The 26,439-nt window shown below is 41.4% G+C and overlaps 1 protein-coding gene across 3 annotated transcripts in view; it reads right to left on the reverse strand.

The window, feature by feature from the left end:
- PTPN3 (protein tyrosine phosphatase non-receptor type 3) overlaps positions 1 to 26,439 on the reverse strand; it is a 372,274-nt gene that overhangs the window by 210,578 nt on the left and 135,257 nt on the right. For all 3 annotated transcript variants that reach the window (XM_030551500.1, XM_030551501.1, XM_030551499.1), the window contains exon 2: positions 9,774 to 9,928. In XM_030551500.1, the coding sequence (XP_030407360.1) occupies positions 9,774 to 9,911 (138 nt within the window). In that variant the 5' untranslated portion in view covers positions 9,912 to 9,928. The remainder of the gene's footprint in view (positions 1 to 9,773; positions 9,929 to 26,439) is intronic.

Raw genomic sequence — 26,439 nt, forward strand, 5'->3', positions numbered from 1 at the left:
AATATTAACAGATAAAAGGAAAATATTTGTGCAAACTTTAAGGGTCATCTTCAGTGACATACTTTTTTAATTTTTTACCTTTCTGGCTGAAATTTGGTAGTGTTCTCTCAAGTCTGAATCCTTTTGAAAAAATGTAACCAAAATGGTTTGGCTATTTTGAAGCTTTACAAGTGAAAAAATACTGCACTTCTCGTTAAAGGAGCTCCAGTGTATAAGTAGCAGATAAGAACTTGGAATTTTGCAGGAATATAGCTTCTGTATTACTGTCATAAACAGAGTGTTAAGGGTTAATGTCTCTTATACCTGTAAAGGGTTACAAGCAGGAAACTGGACACCTGACCAGAAGACCAATCAGAAGACAAGATACTTTTAAATTCGGGTGGAGGGAAGTTTGGGTGTGAGTTCTTTGTTCTTCTCTCGGAGGGTCTGAGAGAGACCAGACATTACTACAGGCTCTCTAAGTTTATTTTCATATAGTAAGTAAAACAGGCGGTTTAGGCTTTTTAATTGTTTTACACTATTTGCATTTGTGGGTCTGGCTGGTTAACTTTTATGTGTGTAGTTGCTGGGAATATTTTGATTTGTATTGGTATGGGGGGAAAGTCTCTTTCTGGTATCTGTAAGCTATAGGACCCTGTATATTGACATCTTGAAGTTACAGAGATAATTCTTTACTTTTTCCTTTCTTTTATTAAAAGATTTCTTTTTAGAGAACCTGATTGATTGTTTTTTCTCTGTTTCCCTTGTTTTATCCCAGGGGATTGGGATAGCTCACCAGGACGGGTGGGGAGACGGGAGGGGGAGAGATAAAATCTCTGTTTTCCTTGAATCTGTTTGCCTCTTTGTGGAAGGGAAGGGAGATGCTTCTCTGTATGGTGATTTAAGAGGTTAGATCAGTATCTCAGGATAGCCCAGGGAGGGAAGTTCTGAGAGGGGGAAGGTGGGGGAATGATTTATTTCTCCTTGTTTTAAGAACCCAAGGGATCTGGGTTCTTGGGGTCCCCAGGGAAGGTTGGGGAGGTCAGAGTGCCCCAAAACACTATATTTTTGGGTGGTGGCAGCCTATCAGATCTAAGCTGGTAATTAAGCTTAGGGAAATTCATGCTAGTATCTCATTCCTGGACTCTAAGGATCAGATTTGAGAAAGAATACTATGACATGGTGTGCAGCATTTGGGAAAGATAAGAATCCAAAAGCCAGTAAGATTATTAATTTGCTTCTCTGCTAGCTGGTTATAAGCAGAGGATAGGGGTTTATTTTTTTAAACTGCAACCAGATAATTTTTTTTTCTTGCTCCGTCTAGCTGTGCATAGGGAGGGCTATTAAGGTTTAACGACGGTCGTTTGTTAAACAAAGCAGCCTTAAGTGGTCAGCAACGCAATCCAGCCAGAACACATTTGTAAATGAAAGACAGTTTCTTTTGCTTTTTAACACTTTCGGGAGAGGCTACAAAGTTAAAAGGACTCTGTTGCTAAGCAACCCGAGGAAGCCAACAGAGAACCTGCATTTCAGGCAGTAAACACCAGAGGGAGCCTCAGCACAAGAAAACGGGAACCATGACTACCAAGGACCTGAAACAGGAACTGGCAAGATTGGTAGCAGAGGAACAAATCTGAAACGCAGACCACAAGCGAGACATGGAAAAGAAACTTAGAGAGCCTGTAGTAATGTCTGGTCTCTCTCAGACCCTCCGAGAGAAGAACAAAGAACTCACACCCAAACTTCCCTCCACCCGAATTTAAAAGTATCTTGTCTTCTGATTGGGTCTTCTGGTCAGGTGTCCAGTTTCCTGCTTGTAACCCTTTACAGGTATAAGAGACATTAACCCTTAACACTCTGTTTATGACAATTACAAAAATGACTAAATGGTTTAATGAAAATTGGTTGTGCTTTGTGAAAGCTAAGGGTTTGGAAGTATTTGTGCATTGGGTTGTGATGCAACCTAAGTCTGTCAGCATATCTGCAGATACATATTCAGTTTAGGAACGTTCATAGGCAATGTTATGCTTTTCTTCTATGATTATAGAAAGTGCATGGGGAAGACAGGGCACTACAGGAATTCTGCTTTCTTCCATATTATGGTGTGCCTGGAATCAGAGAGGTTTCCGCCTCATGGAATGTACTTACTACACAATACAGAGTATTCTTCTGCTATTTAGCAAATATGGAATGTGGGGAACTTAGTTTCTTTCCTTTTCTTGTTAAAAGCCATAAGGAATTCCATATAAAGAAACTATTTAAAGAATATTGAGGATACAAAGCAAAGAATTCAGTCAAAACTTGGCTGAGCCTCAGAGACACTTCTAAGACCCCGTTCAGGAGGACATAACCACAGTTTGACATTTTTAGGTGCTTGAGACTGATTTTTCAACTTTAACACAAGTTTCTCATTCAAAATAAATACATTTTAGAGCATCTTTAAACCTACAAGTATTTGATTTGCAATATGAATATAGTGGTATATCCTACTACTGAAAATTAGAAGTCGTTGCATTTTGTGCAGACAGTAAGACTCTCTCATCTCAGATTTTCACTCTCCATCATTCCTCCACATAACGTCAGGGAGGCAACCTGCAAATACTGTATGACTGGTTGCATCAGAATACAGACCGTCCAGTCCCCTTCACGTGCCAGTATATTATGAAAGAAGACAGAAGTGGTGGCATGCCACGGAGAGGAAATCAAGCATCCCATAATCCCCCAAAAGAGATGCAATCAAAATATATGCATTTTATCAGCTTGTTCTTTTAATCTGAATACATTGCCAAAAGTTTATATTTGTGTCCAACATATGTAGTTTTAATTCTCATGCAGGTCTATTTTAACTAAAAGTTATGCAAATTCTTAGTTCTATTTACACAGCAGATCTAATCTCTACTGCAATTGGTTTTCAACAGTTGCAATTTTTTTTTTCCATTTTTCAGAGGCTCAACGAGGGTATGTGCCAAAATGGGCTTATTGTAGGTTGACAGATAAGGCAATCCCATGAGACATGTCAAGAATGAATGACTGGGAAAGTTTCACACTGCTGGGCTGCTAATATACTTGGGGTTTAGCTACTTTATCATTACAAGGTAATTAAAAGCAGAAGGAAATAATGAAACAAATCACCTGATCTAGCATAAACAGAGGCACCAAAAAATAACAGCTGGCAGAAAAGGGAGCTCCCAAGATCATTCAGATGCAGTTCTACTACTAGTATCTTGTAAGAACTCTTGCATCTAGAAAGGAAAACCTAATAGGGGCCCAAGAGAGCAATTTATACATTTGGAACATTAACAGATACACTTATTTATAATGAAGTTGCTGTAGGAAGAAAAGGAGAAGTTGTTTTCCAAGGAGAAGAATGGCCACTTAAAGTCTCTTCAAACAGGTGCCATTTATCTGCAATCAAGATTTGCCAAAAATCATTCTGAAACAGCCGCCAAGCTCTAGCTAATCTTGGCTGGAGACATTCAAATGAATCTCTCTCTTCTTTGTGAAGATTTAGTACTGGTAAAATTGTATGTAATCACACAAAAATGTATGGTAGGGAAATGATCTTCCCAGGCCCAGAATGGGTCAGAGTGTCTTTGGTGCTTAAGTGCTGTTATGCAGAAATTACTAAAAATAAAGAAATCACACATGAAATTCATTGTTTATTGCCTCTCAAAGAATCCATCTAAAAACCGTTCCCTTGTCAAGTAAAATGATGGTTCTCTTTTAACTGCCAGCCATGTAAACCCTGGGATCTGAAAGTCACCAACTGAAAAAAACGTTTTATAGAGCTTAGTTTCACTCTTGGCTTCAACAGATTACACTGCTCTACAGCCAAAATGCTTCTGAAATAAATGTAGTCCAACTTTACTAATTCTGGGTCACTGAGAACGAAAATGATGCTTAAAATTGTTGATTGGCTCTAGTTTTCAAGATATGCTATTGGATCAGTATATACGACCCTTGACTTGGGAATGGCGGAGGATAAGTGAGTTATAAAGGTAAGGGATCTCAATTTAAACCAGAAATGACTAAAATACATCTTTGACTGGATCTATGAATAAATCTATGACTAGGTTTGGACAGTACTTGCTTTTGAGGCAAAACAATCAATGATGCAATCTGAAGCTGGTATTGCGCCATACATGATATGAACTGCGTCATGTTTGAAGAGGTGTGATTCACCAAAGGGAAGGTCTTCAACTGTGTTTTGTACCTCTCTAGGGAAACCTGAGGAATGTAACCAGGATTCCCCCCACATGACGACTCCAGCCAATACTCATGAGGACATGTCTGCTCAATCAAATGCAGCCTGAAGTATTAACCTGGTGACCAACTTGCCTTCTTGTAAAATTGCTTGGAATCAGGAATGATCCTACTGAGGTAATTTATCTGCAAACTCTGCCATCCATCCATAGTTTATAAAGTCATCCTTGGCCCTAAGTGCCAAGTAGTTAGAGATCTGGAACCGTAGTCCAGTTGAGAAGACCCTTCTAACCATAAGGTCCAGTGTCTTGCCCTCCTTGTCTGTCAGGCTGGAGTGTGGATGCTGTTGTTTGGTCCACTCCAACACAGCCTGGATTACCAGGGAGTTAGGTGGAGGGTGTGAGAATAAAAATTCAAATGTTTTGTGGGGACATAGTACCTTTTGTCAGTCCCCTTTGGGGTCAGGGCACATGTGCCCGGGGTATGCCATATGGTGCATGCTGGTTGAAGAATGGCATAGTTGATTGGTAAAGTCACCGCTGCCTGTACCAATGCATGCAGATTAATGTTTAGTGACCAGTGCTGACCATCCTGCACTTCTTCTAGTGAGATCTCAAGAGCATTGACTATCCTTCATAATAGCTCTTGAAACTGACAATAGTCCTCTGGTGGGGAGGAGGGTGTTGATGACAGCTACATCTAAGAATGATGAAGGGAATCTCTCTGGATCCATCAGCACCGGGCTGATTGGTGCATCATATAACCCCAGTTCTGAGTGTCTACTCAACGAAGGATCTAGTGGCGAAAAAGGAGAGTCCTCCCATGCTGAACAAGATGGTTCCAAAGGCAAATATTGACGGCCATGAGCTCCAATATGGCCAACCTGGTTGATCCTTCTGCAGTTGCGTCAGTACCCAAGGAGCCAGATACCTGTGCTCCTTGGCTGCAGTAAAGGAGGAAACTGCCACAGTGCCACCACAACCCTGAGGTAGTATATCTCCAAAACAGAAACGGTCTGACCATGTCAAACATCTGAATCCTCAGACTCAAAGCAACTGGAGCTCTGCATATATGGTGGTGCCAATGGAACCATCAGAATGGGATGCATTAAATAAATATAGCCAGCAGGTGGTAGATCTAACACAGGACATGGGGCCCTCTGAGCAGGTGAGTGCAATGGAACACACGGAGACCTCTCTCTTTCCAGGGCAAACTGTTTATGTGGTCTGGGAGCACTTCCGAATCTCCCCGGAGTCAATGGTACCCAGTTAATGGACAGAAACAGGACTGGTAAAGGGATGTGTCTCAGGACTGAAGATTCACGGGATGCTGGGGGAGCCAAAGCAGAAGGGGTACATGGTTCTGGAACTGGGGCCAGCAGATCCAGCGAACGGTGCGGCCTTTTGTCATTCTCATGGGCATTAAAATGCATCGCTCTTCCATGGCCAGAATTCATGGATGGTGCACCATGTTTCTTGGATCTGGAGGAAAACTTACTGTCACACTTATGTGCAAGCTTTTGTGGCTCATGGCTAGGCCTTGGCATGGGGCCTATAGCACTGTTACTGATGGAGCCTGACAGAGGAGCTGTGGTAGCGGAAGCACTCTTAGATTGTTCAGACTAATGTACGGGGGGGATTCCCCTGCCAGGATCTGACTGTCGCCTGATTGCAGTACCCATGAGGTACTTTTTCAGGCAGAGAGCTCAGCCTTCCGTGTATGGGCAAGGAAGGAGAGACAGATACTGCACCTGGTGTGGACTTCCCCCAAACAAGACAAACAAAGTTGTGCTTGTCCCTGATAGAAAACAAGAGAGAGCAGAAAGCACAGACTTTGATACCCAGCATCTCTGGGATAATCTAGTACACAGACCTGGATGCTAGAGAGGGTGAGAGGGATTGTTTGGTGGGAAAACCACCAAAGCTCCAGCTCCAGGCGCATGGTGCGTATAAAACCCTCAGTGGAATACAATAGAGACCATCACTCAAAGAAGGAGGATTGTCTGAATATTCCAAGCACCAAGGAGATGACACAGTGGCCACCTAATCATTTTCGCGTAAGGGTTACCTAGGGACAATGCCTCTGTCCCACTCCTCTCCTCAGACAGCCTCTAAAACTGGTTTGACTATGGGGACCAAAGCCCAAGAACATGTGAAGAAATCCTTTGGAAAACAATCTTGCAGGGTTTAAAAGGGAAATTTCAGTGAGGCAGACAGAACACCAACTGAAACACACTCAGCCATTAGGAACCCACCAGGGTATCTGAAGAATGTAAAAGCAGCAAAGGGTCCTGTGGCACCTTATAGACTAACAGATGTTTTGGAGCATGAGCTTCCAACAGCTCATGCTCCAAAATGTCTGTTAGTCTATAAGGTGCCACAGGACCCTTTGCTGCTTTTACAGATCCAGACTAACACGGCTACCCCTCTGATACTTGAAGAATGTAAGTCTGTCTTGGATGCCATTATGGAATAGTAGAACATCAAGTAAGAGAGAAATGCATACAGAATGTTTTAAAATCCTTTTCTCTTTAATGCTTATTTCCAACTACTTAATCAAAATTGTTTAAGTAGGTTGTTGGTCTATATCATGGGTCAAAGATGCCCAAAGAGAGGAAATGCAGTTGCCTGAAACCCAACTGAACCTGCAGGGTGACAAGTGGTTAGTATACATGGGGTAGTGCACGCAGATACTGCTGGTCTGAGAGTGGCAGAATTCTGAAATTCCAAACAAGCAAAAATGTGCTAAAGACCCAAGATGTGAGGTGCGTGCACTTAGAGACCAGAAAGTAGACACAGATTTAGTTAGCCCTGTAACCGGGATACAAACTTGTCTGGATTTGCATAAAATAATTAAATAAAATCACAATCACGTTAGATTGTCTGAGTTCAGCTAGACTAATTGCATGACACTGCCATTTAGGACCAAAAGGTGCTTTTAACTCAATATATTATAGCAAATAATATGCCTCCATTAAGTTTTGATGTGGTACTAAATTCTAGAAAGGGTTTATGCTATTTGGAATGATGATTTGTGCATAGTAAACAGCTTTGATCAGAGAGACATCTTGTACAGTGCAGCTTGTCTCAGTATTTGCTTCAAAAACTTTAGAGACTTGCAGATCCAACATACAAAATATTGCACTAATTAGATTAATGGACAAGAAAGGAAAAATTGTAATATTCCAAGATACAGTTCCTCTTCATTTTACTCAGAGGCAGGAATGGGGAAGAGGGTCTGGTTTAATATTACTTCAAGGTACAATATTTGACTAATAAATTGAATAACAGAAATGTAGGACTGGAAGGAACCTTCTCAGGTCATCTAGTCCAGTGCCATGCACTGAGGGAGGACTAAGTATTATCTATTCTAGACCATACCTGACTGGTGTGTCTAACCTGTTCTTAAAAGCCTCCAATAACAGAGATTTCTCAACCTCCCTACATAATTTGGTCCACTGCCTAACAACCCGTACAGTTAGAAAATTTTTCCTAATGTCTAACTTAAATCTCCCTTGCTACAATTTAAGCCTATTGCTTCTTGTCCTATCCTCTGTGAATAAGAACAATTTATCACCCTCCTCTTTACTGCAACCTTTTATGTACTTGAAGACTTGTCTTTCTTCAAGTCTCTCTTCTCTAGACTAAACAAATCCAATTTTTTCAATCTTTCCTTGTAAGTCATGTTTTCTAGACCTTCGATTATTTTTGTTTCCCTCCTCTGAACTTTCACCAATTTGTCAACATTTTTTTACAAAGTGTAGTGCCCAGAATTGGACACAGTATTCCAGCTCAGGGGCTTTATCAGTGCTGAGTAGAGATGATGAATTATTTCTCTTGTCTTATTAACAATACTCTTGCTAATACATCCCAGAATTGCATTTGCTTTTTTTGCAACAGTATTACCTTGTTGACTCATATTTAGTTTGTTAGTAAATATGTAGTTTTGTAACCCTCAGATCCTTTCCTGCTGTACCCTTTTCAATGCAGTCATGTCCCATTTTGTATTTGTGTGATTATTTCTTCCTATGTGCAGTACTTTGCATTTGTTCCTTATTTCTTCCCATGAAATCTTACCTACCAATTCTCTGAAATTAGTTAAAGTCTGCCTTCATAAAGTCCCTTCTCTTTATTCTGCTGTTTTCCCTCCTGCCATTCCTTAAAACTATAAGTGCTATTATTTCAGGATCACTTTCACCCAAGCTGCCTTCCACCTTCAAATTCTCAATCAGATCCTAGAGTTGATTCTGACTAATAGGAAGAAGAGTCTTTCCCCTTCCTAATCACTCTCTACACCATCTATAGTAAAAAATTATCTCCAATGCATTCCAAAAATTTGTGGATAATCTGTGCCCTGCTGTATCATTTTCCCAACAGATGCCTGGGTAGTTGAAGTCCCACATCACCACGGAGTTCTGTTCTTTGGGTATTTGGGTAGGACACTGGTAAAGAAGAGCAATTCTTTCAGCCACAGTAACAGGCCATTTAATGTTTATTACCTCTGACAAGAAGTTGTAAAAGTAAATTTTAACAGGACACAGCTGACCAGGCTATTTAATCGATTTGTTTTATTACAATAAATTGGCAATTTCCTCTAGAAAAAGTCAACTCAGTTTTAATAATGAGGGTTTTATACCAGTAGCTTGTTGCTCTTCAGAGTATTTTTTTAATAATGCTTTTTTTTTAAAATGGCTAATTGGTTAATTCCCATCAAAAGGGAAAACCTGATTCCCTGCAAATCAAATTGGCCATTGGAATTGGTACATTCACTTTTCATGAAGGATAGGCTATGTTAACCTATTTTTTCTTATCTTCTCTGGGAGCATATCCCTACTTTAACCAGGCCAAATCTAGTCTTCAAATCAAGCTGTAATAAAAACCAGAAGGATTCATAATAGCAAACTTCTTCCAAATACAACATAGTTGAGTTTCAAATTCTCTCTGTTTACCCAAAATCAACTCACGGATGTACAGGAGCCTGACAATGTGAACTGTCCTCTTAAATCATGCTCCTAATTCTCACTCCCATCATCTACTTCCCACTTGTATAAGCAGGGAGAAAGGGGAAGTTGCCAAGCATCTCCAAAGATGAAAGAGCATTGCAGAAAAAAAGGAAAGAAGTTGTCATTCCAACTCCTATAAGAAAGCAAGCACTGACATGGCTGCACCTGCTTATCAGGCACACTCCCTAAAACACCCCGCTTCAGTGTTACCCCCACAAGACAGATAAAAATGGGCTCCCCCAATCAAATTCAGAAGCCTCACTCATTTACCTACAAATGAACATTCACAACAGGTAACATCCAATAAAAACTTTGCTTTATCTAGTTCCCATATCACCCAAGTGATCCATCCCCCGCATACATTCTGCATGAAATAAGTTTACTACTAATATCAACTGATATTAGAAAGACAGCTGAAACACCAGATTTACATACTCACTTCATAACCAGTGACTTTGAAGTATTCCATGACAGAAATGTACATCTTCAATCCCAGACAGAAACTATTTGCCTAATAACTCACAGATCTGATCCTCAGATTTTAACCTCAAGTTTTAAGCCAATGTGAAAAAACGTCTTCAGAACTTACATTCACTTTGAAGCTTTGTACTGAGCCATCCAGAAAGTGGACATTACAGATGATCTCTGATCGGGTTTTCTCTTTTGGTAGTTCCGATGCTCGTATATTATTTATCCTCCCACCTAATGCTCGTAACCGGGAGTTCATAACTATTGCTGAATAACCTGTAAAACAAAAAAGCATATTTGGTAAATTCCTTAAGATACACTGAAGAGAACAGTTTCATCCATACTTTTCAGAGAATCACACAAAACACACAACCCCCCCCCCCCCAACAAAGCAAGGCCCTGAATTACACACAAATATTACACTAGTTTAACTAAAATGTATTTAAAAAACAATTTAGTTAAGCCTGTGCAGTTCCCTTATATAGGCCAACTGTAAACTAATAAAAGTTAGCTATGCAAGCCAATTATAAAGGAAGTGTCCCCATACAGGTGCTTGCACAATTTTTAAACCAACTGTAGTTAAACCAGTATAAGTTGTTCAGACCAGTCTTATGTAATTACCTTACTTTTAAAACAGGAATCTATACTCACTCTACATTACACAAAATGATTGTTCTAAGCATTTAGTAAAAGACCTTAGAAACGCTTTCCAATAATTCCTTATACATATTATGGAAGTATGGTTTGCAGAAACTCTACATTCTCTATCCAAGTTTCATTCTACTCATTTAACTATTTTTTAGAATAAAATAAAAACTAAGTGAAAGCTTAGAGTTGTGTCACTCTTTCAAACAACATTTTGTTGCGGAAATGTAACAAATGCTTATTCTTAAAGTACATGATTATAATTTTTTCATAAGATTGAAAATATTGACTCAGTCAATATGAAGCCAAGATGTTATAGCTACAGAGAACGGCCCCCACTCTGCCCCCACCTCCAAGATGGAAATAAGGTTTGGTTTCAAAAAAAGATACCCAGAACGGGCAAACTAAAAAAAATAAATATGATACAGCAAGGGAGGGAGTAAAAAAGCAGTTACATACAGGGAATCTGTAAATATTTCAGCGAAGACCATCAAATCTCTTCACAACATCAGTTTACTAACTAGCAACACAGATTGCAAAACTGGTTGTCAACTCACACACCAGATAATTGTATAGGTTAATTACCAATCTTACCAAAGTTATTAGAGATTAGTTATGAGAATACTTGTAAAGTGAATCCTCACTAGCCACTTGGGAAACATTCCAGAATTTTCTTTTTCTTAATTCTCCTCCAAAGGTTCAACTTGGTTTTTCTTTTTTCTTTTTTTTTTTAAGAAGATCAGAAACTTTTTAAATTTTATACTAAAATTCTTGTAATAGGGTTGAATTGTCAGACATCTATCCAAGGAATCAATGTTTAAACTTTAATAGAAGTTTCATACTTCTTTAAAAGCAAGTAGACAAATGAAAGTTAATTCATATTATACTGTTATATTGCTTAGCAAAGAAATGCTGAGTTAACAGAACACTGCTTGGGAGCCTCTATAAAGATTACCTGTTGCATCCCAGTTTCCTACGGCTTCACCAATGAACAAACATGCATAAAGGAATATGGAGAAAAGCAGGCAAGACAAAGCACACAGGAAAAAAGCACAGCAGGGCCAAGAGACACAAAATTTCATAATGAACTAATATGTAGAGAAAGCCATGTAATTATCCAATTTTGCGCAATATTATATATTTAAAACACTAGGACAATAATGTCACCCTCAAAAGAGAAGTCTGAGTCCTTAAAGTCATGCACACAAATATACACGGGCTTCGTAGGATTAGATTTTTAATGGTAAATGTCAATTTCATCATACACACACTAATTGATTAAAAATATTTTCATCAATGATCATAAAAATTTACAGTTAGATAATGTAAGGAAAATGCTATTTGAGAACTGAGTGTGATTTAAGGATATTTACTCTGTATATTTTGACATGTGATGTTAACTATTTATGTTTTAACTGTTAGAAAGCTTTAACTTTAACTCAACATAATTAAACATTGTTGGACCCTCCCCCCAATAATTTCCTCCAACTGTGAAAATTTAAATTGATCAAATGAAAAATCCAAATATTGATATTGTTCACTGAAATAATTTAAAAAAAAATCAAATTCTGCCAAATCTAAACATATGCTATGTCAGCTCTCAAATATTTATTCTTTATTAGAAAATTTACAGTTGATCTTTGTATATTTTGTAATATCAAGACCCACTTATGAATTAGTCAGACTCAAATCCTTATCCAGCATGCTGGTTTTCATTGTTAAAGGGCAATGTTTCCTTTATCATCATAGTGAAACAAATACAAAAATAAATCCTTTGCCATTTCTCATCTAAAAACAGTCATTTTTAAGTGCAATATAGAAGATTACTTCTATAAAGTATTACAGATCCAGTTCTTACTTTAAAAATGCTGTTTTGAGAGATAAGTAGTGTGTTTGTAACTAGTGTGTTAAATGAGATATTTCTCATCCAGTGAGCACCATCTATTGTGTGGAATGAATGAGGCAGGGCTCTTGTCAAAAAAACAGTATGTAATCCTGGAATTAAAACTACCAAAATGCATAAAGGGATGAATTACGGTTGCATGGGAACCCTAATCTGGTATTTCTGAGTTCTAGACATTGCAATCTTAACTTTCGTTTAACTTTTTTTTTTTCAAATTCCCTAAGGAAGGGAAAAAAAACTAAGCTGAACACATACATTCCATCATGTGGAACCATACTCCTCCCCCCTTCCCCCAACTCATCAACAGGGCTGAGACTTTAAATTCAAAGCACTGACCTCTTCCACTTGAATTCAGTAACTGGTAGCAGTAATAGGCTATCATATTCCATAGACCAGCCATTAGATGAGAAAGAAACACATTTTCCTAGTGTGATTCACAGCTATTTGCGAGACAAAAGAGGCATTTTGAGACTAAGGAATCCTGGGGGTCAATTCCATGTTCTGGAGGGGAGTATGTCCTACTGTTTACAGACCCGTCTGCCCATGTGCCCCCACTCATCTCTGTGCCCCCTCTGATCCTATGCCCACTTCCTCCCTTCATACTTTCTCTCTTCCCCTATACTTTCCAGTCAGGATACCTGTGCTCCATCAGGGAGAACAAAGAGCACACAAGTCTCTCCTGTTCTCGGTTCTGACGCCTGGTTTCCTTACTGCTGGGAAAAGTAAGTGAGGGGGAAAAAAGGCCTGAGCAACCACAGCAGCCATGGAATGAAGAATGCTAAGTGCAGACAGTCTCAGGATTTGGCACCTAAAATCTCCAAACAAGCCTCCACTAAGAACATGTGAATGTGGTTTTCAGAGAGGCTTATAATCTGGTCAAATTTACATCTGTTATTTAACTTTTTGAGCTCTCCATAATAGAGGTAATAGAGTAGCATTTTATCAGTGATCAAGGGCTATTAGATTAAATTGGGTAAAACACGAGGTCCATGCAAATAAAAGCAAGAGTGGTATGATACATTTATTATAGAATGAACTGTTTTATAACATATAACTATGACAAAATAATCACAAATTCTTTAGAGAACTAAACTGTACACAGTAGCATGAATAATCTCATTTTAATTTCACAATGAAATCCTCTCTATCTCAGTATCTGAGGGGTAGCTGTGTTAGTCTGGATCTGTAAAAAGCAACAGAGTCCTGTGGCACCTTATAGAAAGCTTATGCTCCAATACATCTGTTAGTCTATACAGTTCCACAGAACTACTTCTTAGATACTTGACACCATGCAAGGCACTGCATTTAGTCGTATGGACTGGAAAACCATCAACCTCATGAAGAAACATGCACAAGTACAGACAGATGATATCTTCCTTTCCAAAAGCAAATGGATGGACATCATACCAAATGGACTGAAGGTGAAAAATCCATTGCTATCTACATACTGCACAGACCACAGTGAGAGATTATGCCATACACTACCAAAGAAGCTGAGGAACCACCTGATCAGCATCCTATACAGCAAACAGGAAAACCTCAAAAAAGAGCTCTCCACCCTGGAGACTTTCATAAATAACCAACCTTCCACATAAATGGACTTTACTAAAATAAGACAGGAGATCTACATTACTCACTTCACCTTTCTACAAAGGAAAAAGGACTGTAACCTGTCTAAAATACTACCTGCCACATGGAACCACAACAGTGGTACCCCTAACTCACTAAGCAATAGCATCAATTTATCCAGCTACACACTCAAACTGGCAGGAGAGTCCGTCCTAACTCGGGAACTCTCTTTTTGCCCCACCACCCCCATGAACATGATACAGTTCTGCGGTGACCTGGAAGCCTACTTTCGCCGTCTCCGACTCAAAGAATACTTTCAAGGGCTTGTCTACATCAGAAAGTTGCAGCGCTGGTGAGGGAGTTACAGCGCTGCAACTTAGGCGGTGTACACATCTGCAGGGCACCACCAGCGCTGCAACTCCCTGTTTGCAGCGCTGGCCGTACTCCCGTTTTGTCTCGGGTGTAGAGGATCCAGCGCTGGTGATCCAGCGCTGGTAATCAAGTATAGACACTTACCAGCGCTTTTCTTGACCTCCGTGGAATAAGCAGGTATCCCAGCATACCTGAGGAAGCCTCTGGTAATCAAGCTGGTCTCCTTCCCCGGCTTGCTCTCGCGTTCCCCGAACCCCGAGCAAGCAGGTCTCCTTCCCTGAGGTTTGCTGGGTGGTTCCGGGAATGCGAGAGCAAACCGCGGCGAAGCTGGTCTCCTTTCCCGGTTTGCTCTCTCGTTCCCCGAACCCCCGAGCAAGCAGGTCTCCTTCCCTGCGGTTTGCAGGGTGGTTCGGGGAACGCGAGAGCAAACCGCAGCGAAGCTGGTCTCCTTTCCCGGTTTGCTCTCGCGTTCCCCGAACCCCCGAGCAAGCAGGTCTCCTTCCCTGAGGTTTGCAGGGTGGTTCGGGGAACGCGAGAGCAAACCGCAGCGAAGCTGGTCTCCTTTCCCGGTTTGCTCTCGCGTTCCCCGAACAAGCAGGTCTCCTTGCCTGCGGTTTGCAGGGTGGTTCGGGGAACGCGAGAGCAAACCGCAGCGAAGCTGGTCTCCTTTCCCGGTTTGCTCTCTCGTTCCCCGAACCCCCAAGCAAGCAGGTCTCCTTCCCTGCGGTTTGCAGGGTGGTTCGGGGAACGCGAGAGCAAACCGCAGCGAAGCTGGTCTCCTTTCCCGGTTTGCTCTCGCGTTCCCCGAACCCCCGAGCAAGCAGGTCTCCTTCCCTGAGGTTTGCAGGGTGGTTCGGGGAACGCGAGAGCAAACCGCAGCGAAGCTGGTCTCCTTTCCCGGTTTGCTCTCGCGTTCCCCGAACAAGCAGGTCTCCTTGCCTGCGGTTTGCAGGGTGGTTCGGGGAACGCGAGAGCAAACCGCAGCGAAGCTGGTCTCCTTTCCCGGTTTGCTCTCTCGTTCCCCGAACCCCCGAGCAAGCAGGTCTCCTTCCCTGCGGTTTGCAGGGGGGTTCGGGGAACGCGAGAGCAAACCGCGGCGAAGCTGGTCTCCTTTCCCGGTTTGCTCTCTCGTTCCCCGAACCCCCGAGCAAGCAGGTCTCCTTCCCTGCGGTTTGCAGGGTGGTTCGGGGAACGCGAGAGCAAACCGCAGCGAAGCTGGTCTCCTTTCCCGGTTTGCTCTCGCGTTCCCCGAACCCCCGAGCAAGCAGGTCTCCTTCCCTGCGGTTTGCAGGGTGGTTCGGGGAACGCGAGAGCAAACCGCAGCGAAGCTGGTCTCCTTTCCCGGTTTGCTCTCGCGTTCCCCGAACCCCCGAGCAAGCAGGTCTCCTTCCCTGAGGTTTGCAGGGTGGTTCGGGGAACGCGAGAGCAAACCGCAGCGAAGCTGGTCTCCTTTCCCGGTTTGCTCTCTCGTTCCCCGAACCCCCGAGCAAGCAGGTCTCCTTCCCTGCGGTTTGCAGGGTGGTTCGGGGAACGCGAGAGCAAACCGCAGCGAAGCTGGTCTCCTTTCCCGGTTTGCTCTCTCGTTCCCCGAACCCCCGAGCAAGCAGGTCTCCTTCCCTGCGGTTTGCAGGGGGGTTCGGGGAACGCGAGAGCAAACCGCGGCGAAGCTGGTCTCCTTTCCCGGTTTGCTCTCGCGTTCCCCGAACCCCCCTTGAAGCCGCCCAACAGCGCTGCAGTGTGGCCACATCTAACACCACTTGCAGCGCTGGTTGCTGTAAGTGTGGCCACTCTGCAGCGCTGGCCCTATACAGCTGTACTAATACAGCTGTAACAACCAGCGCTGCAAAATTTTAGATGTAGACATGGCCCTAGATAACACTGAACAGCACTCTGATACACAGATGCCCCACCCTCACCACCAACAACACAAGAAGAACTCCACATGAACCCCTCCTGAGGGTCAAAATGACAGTCTGGACCTATATATAGAATGCTTCCGCCGACAATGAAAAAACAATATTGCTTGCCTCATAACCTAAGTCGTGCAGAATGCAATGCCATCCACAGCCTCAGAAAGAACCCTGACATCATAATCAAAGAGGCTGATAAAGGAGGTGCTGTTGTCATCATGAACAGCTCTGACTACCAAAAGGAGGCTGCCAGACAACTCTCCAACACCAAATTCTACAAGTCACTTTCTTCAGATCCCACTGAGAAATATACTAAGAAACTGCACCATCTACTCAGAACACTCCCTGCACTAACACAGGAACAAATCAACATACCCTTAGAGCCTCAACCAGGTTATTCCATCTACTACCGAAGATCCACAAACCTGGAAATCCTGGACTTATCTCTGGAATTGGCACTCTCACTGAAGGACTGTCCGGATATGTGGACTCTCTGCTCAGACCCTATGCCACCAGCATTCCCAGTTATCTCACCACACCACTGATTTCCTGAGAAAACTACAATGCATTGGTGATCTTCCAGAAAACACCATCCTAGCCACCATGGATGTGGAGGCTCTCTACCCAAACATCCCACACACAGATGGAACACAAGCTGTCAGGAACAGTATCCCTGATGATGCCATAGCACAACTGGTTGCTGAGCTCTGTGACGTTATCCTCACGCACAATTATTTCAAATTTGGTGACAATATATACCTCCAGACCAGTGGCACCACTATGGGGACCCGCAGGGCCCCACAATATGCCAACATTTTTATGGCTGACCTGGAACAATGCTTCCTCAACTCTTGTCCACTCACACCCCTTCTCTATCTATGCTACATTGATTGCATCATCATCTGGACCCATGAGGAGACACTGGAAGAATTCCACCACAATTTCAAAAGCTTCCACCCCACCATCAACCTCAGCCTGGACCAATCTACGCGGGAGGTCCACTTCCTAGACACCACGGTACAACTGTCGGTCACATTAACACTACTCGATACCGAAAACCCACTGACCGCTATGCCTACCTTCATACCTCCAGCTTCCATCCCGGACACGCCACACAATCCATCATCTATAGCCAAGTACTGAGGTATAACCGCATTTGCTCCAACCCCTCAGACAGAGACCAACACCTACAAGATCTTCACCAAGCATTCTCAAAACTATGATACCCACACGAGGAAATAAGACGACAAATCAACAGAGCCAGACGTGTACCCAGAAGCCTCTTATTGCAAGACAAGCCCAAGAAAGAAACCAACAGAACTCCACTGGCCATCACATACAGTTCCCAGCTAAAACCCCTCCAACGCATCATCAGGGATCTACAACCCATCCTGGACAATGAATGATCCCTTGCTTTCACAGGCCTTGGGAGGCAGGCCAGTCCTCGCCCACAGACAACCCACCAACCTTAAGCATATTCTCACTAGCAACCATATACCACACTACAGTAATTAACTCAGGAACCAATCCATGCAACAAACCTCAATGCCAACTCTGCCCACATATTTACACCAGCGACACCATCACAGGACCTAACAATATCAGCCACAATATCATCGGTTCATTCACTTGCATGTCCACCAATGTAATATACGCCATCATGTGCCAGCAATGCCCTTCTGCTATGTACATCGGCCAATCTGGACAATCCCTACGCAAAAGGATAAATGGACACAAGTCAGATATTAGGAATGGCAACATACAAAAACCTGTAGGAGAACACGTCAAATTCCCTGGACACACAATAGCAGATTTAGAGGTAGCCATCCTGCAGCAGAAAAACTTCAGGACCAGACTCCAAAGAGAAACTACTGAACTTCAGTTCATTTGCAAATTTGACACCATCAGCTCAGGATTAAACAAGGACTGAATGGCTAGCCAACTACAAATGCAATTTCTCCTCCCTTGGTGTTCACACCTCAACTGCTAGAAGAGGGCCTCATCCTCCCTCACTTAACTAACCTAGTTATCTCTAGACTGATTCTTGCCTGCATATTTATACCTGCCTCTGGAAATTTCCACCACGTCTCTGACAAAGTGCGTATTCACCCACAAAAGCTTATGCTCCAATACTTCTGTTAGTCTATAAGGTGCCACAGGACTCTTTGTTGCTCTCTGTCTCAGTGTGTTTAACAGATTATCTGGCGACTCTAAGCAATACTTCAGGCAAGTTTGCTAGACTGGTCTGCCTTATCAGAACATAGCTCCTGAGGATTCTGCTAGTTGGAGCTCTACATCTCCTCTCCTAAATGGTTTCCAACTTCCTCAAAATCCTTCTACCACCCACAGTAATTTGTAGCTCACTCTCCGAACCTGAGGCGAAATTCCTACTGAACCTTGCCACTAAAGAAAGTTTGCCAGAGATGGCATTAGAACTGACATTCCTTTTGTGTAGGATGACAGTGAAATGCCACTACTAAATTTTCCATAATATTGCTAGAATTCTAAATGCCAAAGAGAATGTATAATGTCTCTTATGATCACTGAACTTTCAGGTGTCTCCTCAAATGAATCAGAACGCACTTTTTCGATGCCACAAACCCATTAGTCACAATTCTTAAAGTATTTATAGAAGGTCCCTAGCAATTACAGGTGATACCTGTTTGGCTGCCTTATTTTGCCATTATGTGTATAATGTAAATTTTTAGGAGATGCTTATAGTTAAGATAGATAAATTTATATTCTGCCTAACACTTTATGTTTATATCTGTTAGATATGCTTTGGTTTTATGCTGAATGCTCCAAATAATAAAACTGGGAAATTCAGCACAAGTGATATAAATAACAACCAATCTGCACCGCGCTCATGACCCGAAAAATTCAAAATCCTTGACGTCTATAACCACACACAGTCTTATGCACCAGCCAAATTAGTTCTGTGGGATCTATTCTATATACATGGATAAAATATCCAGATTCTTCCACACTTATCTCTTTCCCTCTGACAGATTACTGAGGGACATTTCACCATCTCTGGCGGATTCCCTCATCTTTCCACAAAAATGTGTTTACAATGATCAGAACAGGGCTGTACACAATATGAAATTGATTTTTATAAAAGTAGGGCTCAGTTATTGAAATGCCATAATGGATTAGAGCAACAATTCCTCCAATCCAGTATCTTGGATACAACACCAGATGGTTGACAAAAAGGTGCAAGAATGCTGGCGTTGACAGTTATAAAATAACAGTCCACTGGGAAAGTTTCTTCTTAACCTCTTCTGAGCTTGTTATGCTTTAAAGCATGGAAGTTTATATTCTTTATCTTATCTAATATAACAGTACATGTGCTCATTATCCATTTAAGAGTGGTTATTTTTTAATCTTAAATTCTTGGAATCAATAATACTGCCTGTCAATGAGTTCCAAACGCTAATGGCATAATGTAAACAAAGCATTTCCTTTTACTAATTTTAAGTTGTTAGTTTTTTCTTTCTCTGCAAGTTCTTCTCTTTCCCCCTTTCCTCCTCTGAAACAGCTCTTTGAAAATATTTTTCTGCCTTTAGAATACTTTACTTTTATATCCTTCTGGAATAGGCTAAACAGATTAATTTTATTATGCAAGCAGTTTTCTTTGCCTCACTCCTCCATAAATTATAACTGAATGTTAGACTATTACAGATAGTATCCTTCACTCTACTCCAAATTAGAGGAATCGGAACGTTTATTTTCAAGTTCTACAACTAGCTAAATATCCCCTTTGCACTTTAATGCAAATAAGCATACCTTTGAGGTTTCTACTGCCGGAATCAGAAAGAGGCCTCAGGTCAAGTTTTCACACTGACCTACTGAAATATGGAGTAAAGCTAAAAAGTTCCATAGCAATGTCAGAACTGATGACAACTGGAGTTTCATCCAGCTTCAAGACAGGTAACTTCAGAGCACTTCTTATTACATTTAAAAAATAAAATGGAAACAGAAACCAAGATCAATTAATAGATTCATAGATTCTAGGACTGGAAGGGACCTCGAGAGGTCATCGAGTCCAGTCCCCTGCCCTCATGGCAGGACCAATACTGTCTAGACCATCCCTCATAGACATTTATCTAACCTACTCTTTAATATCTCCAGAGATGGAGATTCCACAACATCCCTAGGCAATTTATTCCAGTGTTTAACCACCCTGACAGTTAGGAACTTTCTCTTAATGTCCAACCTAAACCTCCCTTGCTGCAGTTTAAGCCCATTGCTTCTTGTCCTATCATTAGAGGCTAAGGTGAACAAGTTTTCTCCCTCCTCCTTATGACACCCTTTTAGATACCTGAAAACTGCTATCACGTCCCCTCTCAATCTTCTCTTTTCCAAACTAAACAAACCCAGTTCTTTCAGCCTTCCTTCGTAGGTCATGTTCTCTAGACCTTTAATCATTCTTGTTGCTCTTCTCTGGAATCTCTCCAATTTCTCCACATCTTTCTTGAAATGTGTGCCCAGAACTGGACACAATACTCCAGTTGAGGCCTAATCAGCACAGAGTAGAGCGGAAGAATGACTTCTCATGTCTTGCTCACAACACACCTGTTTATGCATCCCAGAATCATGTTTGCTTTTTTTGCAACAGCATCACACTGTTGACTCAAATTTAGCTTGTGGTCCACTATAACCTCTAGATCCCTTTCTGCTGTACTCCTTCCTAGACAGTCTCTTCCCATTCTGTATGTGTGAAACTGATTGTTCCTTCCTAAGTGGAGCACTTTGCATTTGTCTTTATTAAACTTCATCCTGTTTACCTCAGACCATTTCTCCAATTTGTCCAATCATTTTGAATTGGACCCTGTCCTCCAAAGCAATTGCAATCCCTCCCAGTTTGGTATCATCTGCAAACTTAATAAGCATACTTTCTATGCCAATGTTGAAGTCGTTGATCAAGATATGAACAGAGCCGGTCCCAAAAACAGACCCCTGAAAACCCCACTTGTTACAGTTTTCCAGCAGGATTGGGAACCATTAATGTTCCCAATGAAAGTTGGCTAACCCCCCTTATTAGATTACAAGCGGCCAGTAGGTGGGGGGGTGAGTACTGCTCATGGACACAGTAGCCTAAACTTTTTCACTATCTCTTTTCCTCTGCCTCAAAGCAGGAAAATCCTGCTCCAAACCAGTCAGTACTACCCAGATAAGGGGAACATGAGATTTTACACTTACCATTCAAGTATTAACACACAAGGGTCTTTGTCTGAATGTGTATAAAAGGTTTGTAAAATTTGTGTAAGACAGAATCTTTTGTACCAAGGTACAGGCTCTCCTTTTTCTGCAAAATAAAGCATTTTTTCTTATCCCTGTCAGGCTGTTAATTGGCTCTCAGCTAGGCAAACCCGATATTTCCGTAACAGTTTCTGACGACCCAGATGGGACTCTCCTAGCTCGGACATTGGACTCCGGATGGTTGCGGCGAACTAGGAGCGGCGCCACTGGGGTGCTTAACCCCTCTTCCTCACTTCTCCGCAGCCCCTGGGGTTCGTAATCCAAGCCCTAATAGGATAAGGAAATACTATCTGGTTCTGTCTATCACATTCACAGTGCTCCTTCCAAGCATTTGAAATTTAATTTTAAATTAAACTTCTTAAACATTTTAAAAACCTTATTTACTTTACATACAACAATAGCTTAGTTATATATTATAGACTTAGAGAAAGAGACCTCCTAAATACGTTAAAATGTATTACTGGCACGCGAAACCTTAAATTAGAGTGAATAAATGAAGACTCAGCACACCACTTCTGAAAGGTTACCGACCCCTGATCTAGGTATACCACATCCACTCCTTCTCCCTTATCCATAAGACTCGTTATCCTGTCAAAGAAAGCTATCAGATTGGTTTCACATGACTTGTTCTTTACAAATCGATGCTGACTATTCCCTATCACCTTACCACCTTCCAAGTGTTTACAGATGATTCCCTTAATTACTTGCTCCATTATCTTCCCTAGCACAGAAGTTAAACTAACTGGTCTGTAGTTTCCTGGGTTGTTTTATTTCCTTTTTTATAGATGGGCACCATATTTGCCCTTTTCCAGTTTTCTGGAATCTCTCCGGTCTCTCATGATTTTCCAAAGATAATAGCTGGATGTTCAGGTATCTTCTCTATTAACTCCTTGAGTATTCTAGGATGCATTTCATCAGGCCCTCGTGACTTGCAAGCATCTAACTTTTCTAAGTGATTTTTAACTTGTTCCTTTTTTATTTTATCTTCTAAACCTACCCCCTTCTCATTAGCATTCACAATGTTAGGCATTTCTTCAGACCAGTGAAGACTGAAACAAAGAAGTCATTAAGCATCTCTGCCATTTCCAAGTTTCCTGTTACTGTTTCTCACTCCTCACTGACCAATGGGCCTACCCTGTCCTTAGTCTTCCTCTTGCTTCTAATGTGTTGGTAAAAAGTCTTCTTGTTTCCCTTTATTCCTGTAGGTAGTTTGAGCTCATTTTGTGCCTTTGCCTTTCTAATCTTGCCCCTGCATTCCTGTGTTGTTTGCCTATATTCATCCTTTGTAATTTGTCCTAGTTTCCATTTTTTATATGACTCCTTTTTATTTTTCAGATTATGCAAGATCTCATGGTTGAGCCAAGCTGGTCTTTTGCCACATTTTCTATCTTTCCTACCCAGCGGAATAGCTTGCTTTTGGGCCCTTAATAGTGTCCCTTTGAAAAACTGCCAACTCTCCTCTGTTGTTTTTCCCCTCAATCTTGATTCCCATGGGACCTTACCTATCAGCTCTCTGAGCTTACCAAAATCCGCCTTTCTGAAATCCATTGTCTCTATTTTGCTGTACTCCCTTCTACCCTTCCTTAGAATTGTGAACTCTACGATTTCATGATCACTTTCACCCACGCTGCCTTCCACTTTCAAATTCTCAACAAGTTCCTCCCTATTTGTTAAAATCAAATCTAGAACAGCTTCCCCCCAGTAGCTTTTTCAACCTTCTGAAATAAAAAGTTGTCTACAATGCAGTCCAAGAACTTATTGGATAGTCTGTGCCCCGTGGTGTTATTTTCCCAACATATATCTGGATAGTTGAAGTCCCCCATCACCACCAAATCTTGGGCTTTGGATGATTTTGTTAATTGTTTAAAAAAAGCCTCATCCACCTCTTCCAGCTGGTTAGGTGGCCTGTAGTAGACTCCTAGCATGACATCACCCTTGTTTTTTACCCCTTTTAGCCTAACCCAGAGACACTCAACACGTCCGCCTCCTATGTCCACTTCCATCTCAGTCCAAGTGTGTACATTTTTAATATATAAGGCAACATGTCCTTCCTTTTTCCCTCGTCTATCCTTCCTGAGCAAGCTGTACCCATCCATACCAACATTCCAATCACGTGTATTATCCCACCAAGTTTCGGTGATGCCAACAGTGTCATAGTTGTATTTATTTACTAGCACTTCCAGTTCTTCCTGCTTATTACCCATACTTCTCGCATTTGTATATAGGCATCTAAGATACGGATTTGATCTTGCCTCCCAGTTTTGCCCTGACCCTCCTTTCTCTCTGCCATTTTAGCCCACGCTCCCTCCTATTTCCGACCCATCTTCCAGGTCCCCATGTTCTACACTTACCTGTGGGCTTTGCTCATCTGTCCCCGTTGAACCTAGTTTAAAGCCCTCCTCACTAGGTTAGCCAGTCTGTATCCAAATAGGGTCTTCCCCCTCCTCAAAAGGTGAACGCCATCTCTGCCTAGCAGTCCTTCCTGGAATAGCATCCCACGGTTAAGGAAGCCAAAGCCCTCCTGGCGACACCATCTTCGCAGCCAGGCATTCACCTCCACAATGCACCTGTCTCTGCCCGGGCCCCTACCTTTGACAAGAAGTATTGAATAGAATACCACCTGCACTCCAAACTCCTTCACCTGCACTCCCAGAACCCTGTAGTCACTCTTGATCTGCTCAGTGTCACACCTCGCAGTATCATTTGTGCCCATGTGGATGAGTAGCATGGGGTAGTAGTCAGAGGGCTGGATAATCCTCGACAGCGCCTCCGTAACGTCTCAGATATGGGCCCTTGGCAGGCAGCATACCTCTTGAGATGAAATGTCAGGGCAAAAGATGGGCACCTCCGGGTGCCTCAGAAGAGAGTCTCTGACCACCACTACCCTACATTTCCTAGGGTAACTGAAAGCAACAATCTTGTTTTTCAAATATAATTTAGTGGAACACCACATTGCTCACATTTATTGTGCAAGAGCTATGCATTATATACTTTAAACAATTCTGGTTCATCAGGTTGTCACCTTAAGCCCCTTAAACTCTGTTCTCATCCCTAGTTATTAGGCATTACTCACATATATCAAGAGCCATAGCTACCAGTGACACACTTTTATGGGAAAAATATTTTTCCAGACAGAACCAGATAATAGAAGACTAATTTAACCAAGCTTGTTAAATAAGCACCTATGAAAATGGAGATCAAATCTGGTTCCTGTAAGGAAGTATTAATATGTCCCTCTTCATTTCACCTTCAACCCTAAATTGCAGACTGGAAGTCTGTCCACTAATTATATAAAATCCAAGTCTGAAATTGTATAGCAAAACCACTTTGTCACATACTACCCAAAATTTGTTGCTTACCCACTGGCATTATATTCCCTAAAAACTTTTTTATGATAAACACAGCAGGCAATCCAATCAGTATTTACCTTAAAATCTATTGCTGCTTGCTTAGACACCAGAAACGTAAGTTTTTGTGGAATTCAATTCTTCAAGCAAATCAACAGGTCACAAACAGTAATGAAAGAGATGCCAGGGCTCAAGCAATGTTTTTACATTCATAACTGATACAGCAAGTGCAGAGGTGCTGTGGATGTAAACTGTCTAGCCTAGAGGTGCCAGGCCGCAGCCCTGGCAAGCCCTTGAACAAATTAAGCACTGGTCACAAATATATCAATACATTAAATTAAAGATTTAATTACAGGGATTTTATATATCACATACTGGACTAACAGAACATGAAAGAACCTGCAGCAGACATACCCAAACTGCAGTTTAAAGAATAGAAGGTTTGTTGCTTCAAGTATCCATTTGCTTAAATGAGGATAACGATGGAAGTTTATATTACTTCAAAATTGTAGCTAAAAATATTACAATCACCATTCCTATGAAGGAACATAATTTTGCCAATACAACAAAAACATTCACATTTCTTGAAATAAGCCTTTAAGACTAATGTAAGAAATTCAGATTTAGCACTCATATTTGGTTCCAATTGCCAAAGCCAGGTGAAATATTTAAACATATGGCAATTGTTTGTCTTGTCATATAAATTATGAGTAATCACAATATAAGGATCTTAGGATAACCATGGTTCACTGTAAAGTACAGGATCAAGGGTAGGGGTTCAACCACTTCCACAATCATCAAAATACTACACTTCAAAAATAAAAAAATAAAAACTATCAGCCAAAATATTTAGTAAAGCCAATGAAACAGATTTTTGTTAGTCTTCTTCCCACCTTTCCACAATGTTCAATGAAAATTAATTATAACCCTTTTTTTCTAACATTTTATTATGCTTAAGTTCATTCATAAATTGGGCCTCAAAGTAGACTTTAACAATGATTATATCTTTAACAAGACTAGATTATTTAAATATACATTTAAATACAGATGCTTTTTGGTACATATAATTTTGTAGACACTCAGAGCACCTCTAAGAAGTCATTTTAACAAATATGCTTCCCTACGCTAACTTCTATAAAATTGTATAGCGTGAACCTTATATTTACGAGAGCATTATTTATCTTGTACTAAAAAGCAAAAGTAAAATAAGCTGCAAAATCATATCATTGCTTTTCCCAGGTCTTGAAATCAAGAACGTGTGTACTTTGCAGTAATCATTTGTCTAAAGAGAAAACCAAGCTTTAAGCCTCAAGTCTAGAGGGCAAAAACACCACCCACCAAAACCACAGCTGACCTGCTCAAACTGCATATAACAATATCAGATATTACAACTTGCTTGCAAGTCTTAATCTGCACTTTCATTTCAAGGTATCCTCCATATTGCGTTCAAGCCTTCCAGTGCTAAACTTGTATTGCAAATGTGTTTTAAGGGAAACTTTACCATTTTACTGAGTGCTGAGTTCAAATTAACAACTGAGTGGCAAAGATGCATGGAGTGAGGGGAGAGAGAGAAAAAAAATCAAAATCTTAGGCAACGTCTACGCTGCAAATGGGAATGTTATTTGCAGCTTATGTAGATTAGATTGTTTAACCACAACAAATCCTGGGTCTTGGTAGGGAGAAGCGATTTTCCCAAAGTCACCCAACAGACCAGTGACAGAACTGGGAATAGAACTCAATTATCGTCCCACTCCAATGCCCTATTAGGCCACGGTGCCT

Source organism: Gopherus evgoodei, chromosome 2 (genome assembly GCF_007399415.2).
Source record: "Gopherus evgoodei ecotype Sinaloan lineage chromosome 2, rGopEvg1_v1.p, whole genome shotgun sequence".
NCBI classification, from domain to species: domain Eukaryota; kingdom Metazoa; phylum Chordata; order Testudines; family Testudinidae; genus Gopherus; species Gopherus evgoodei.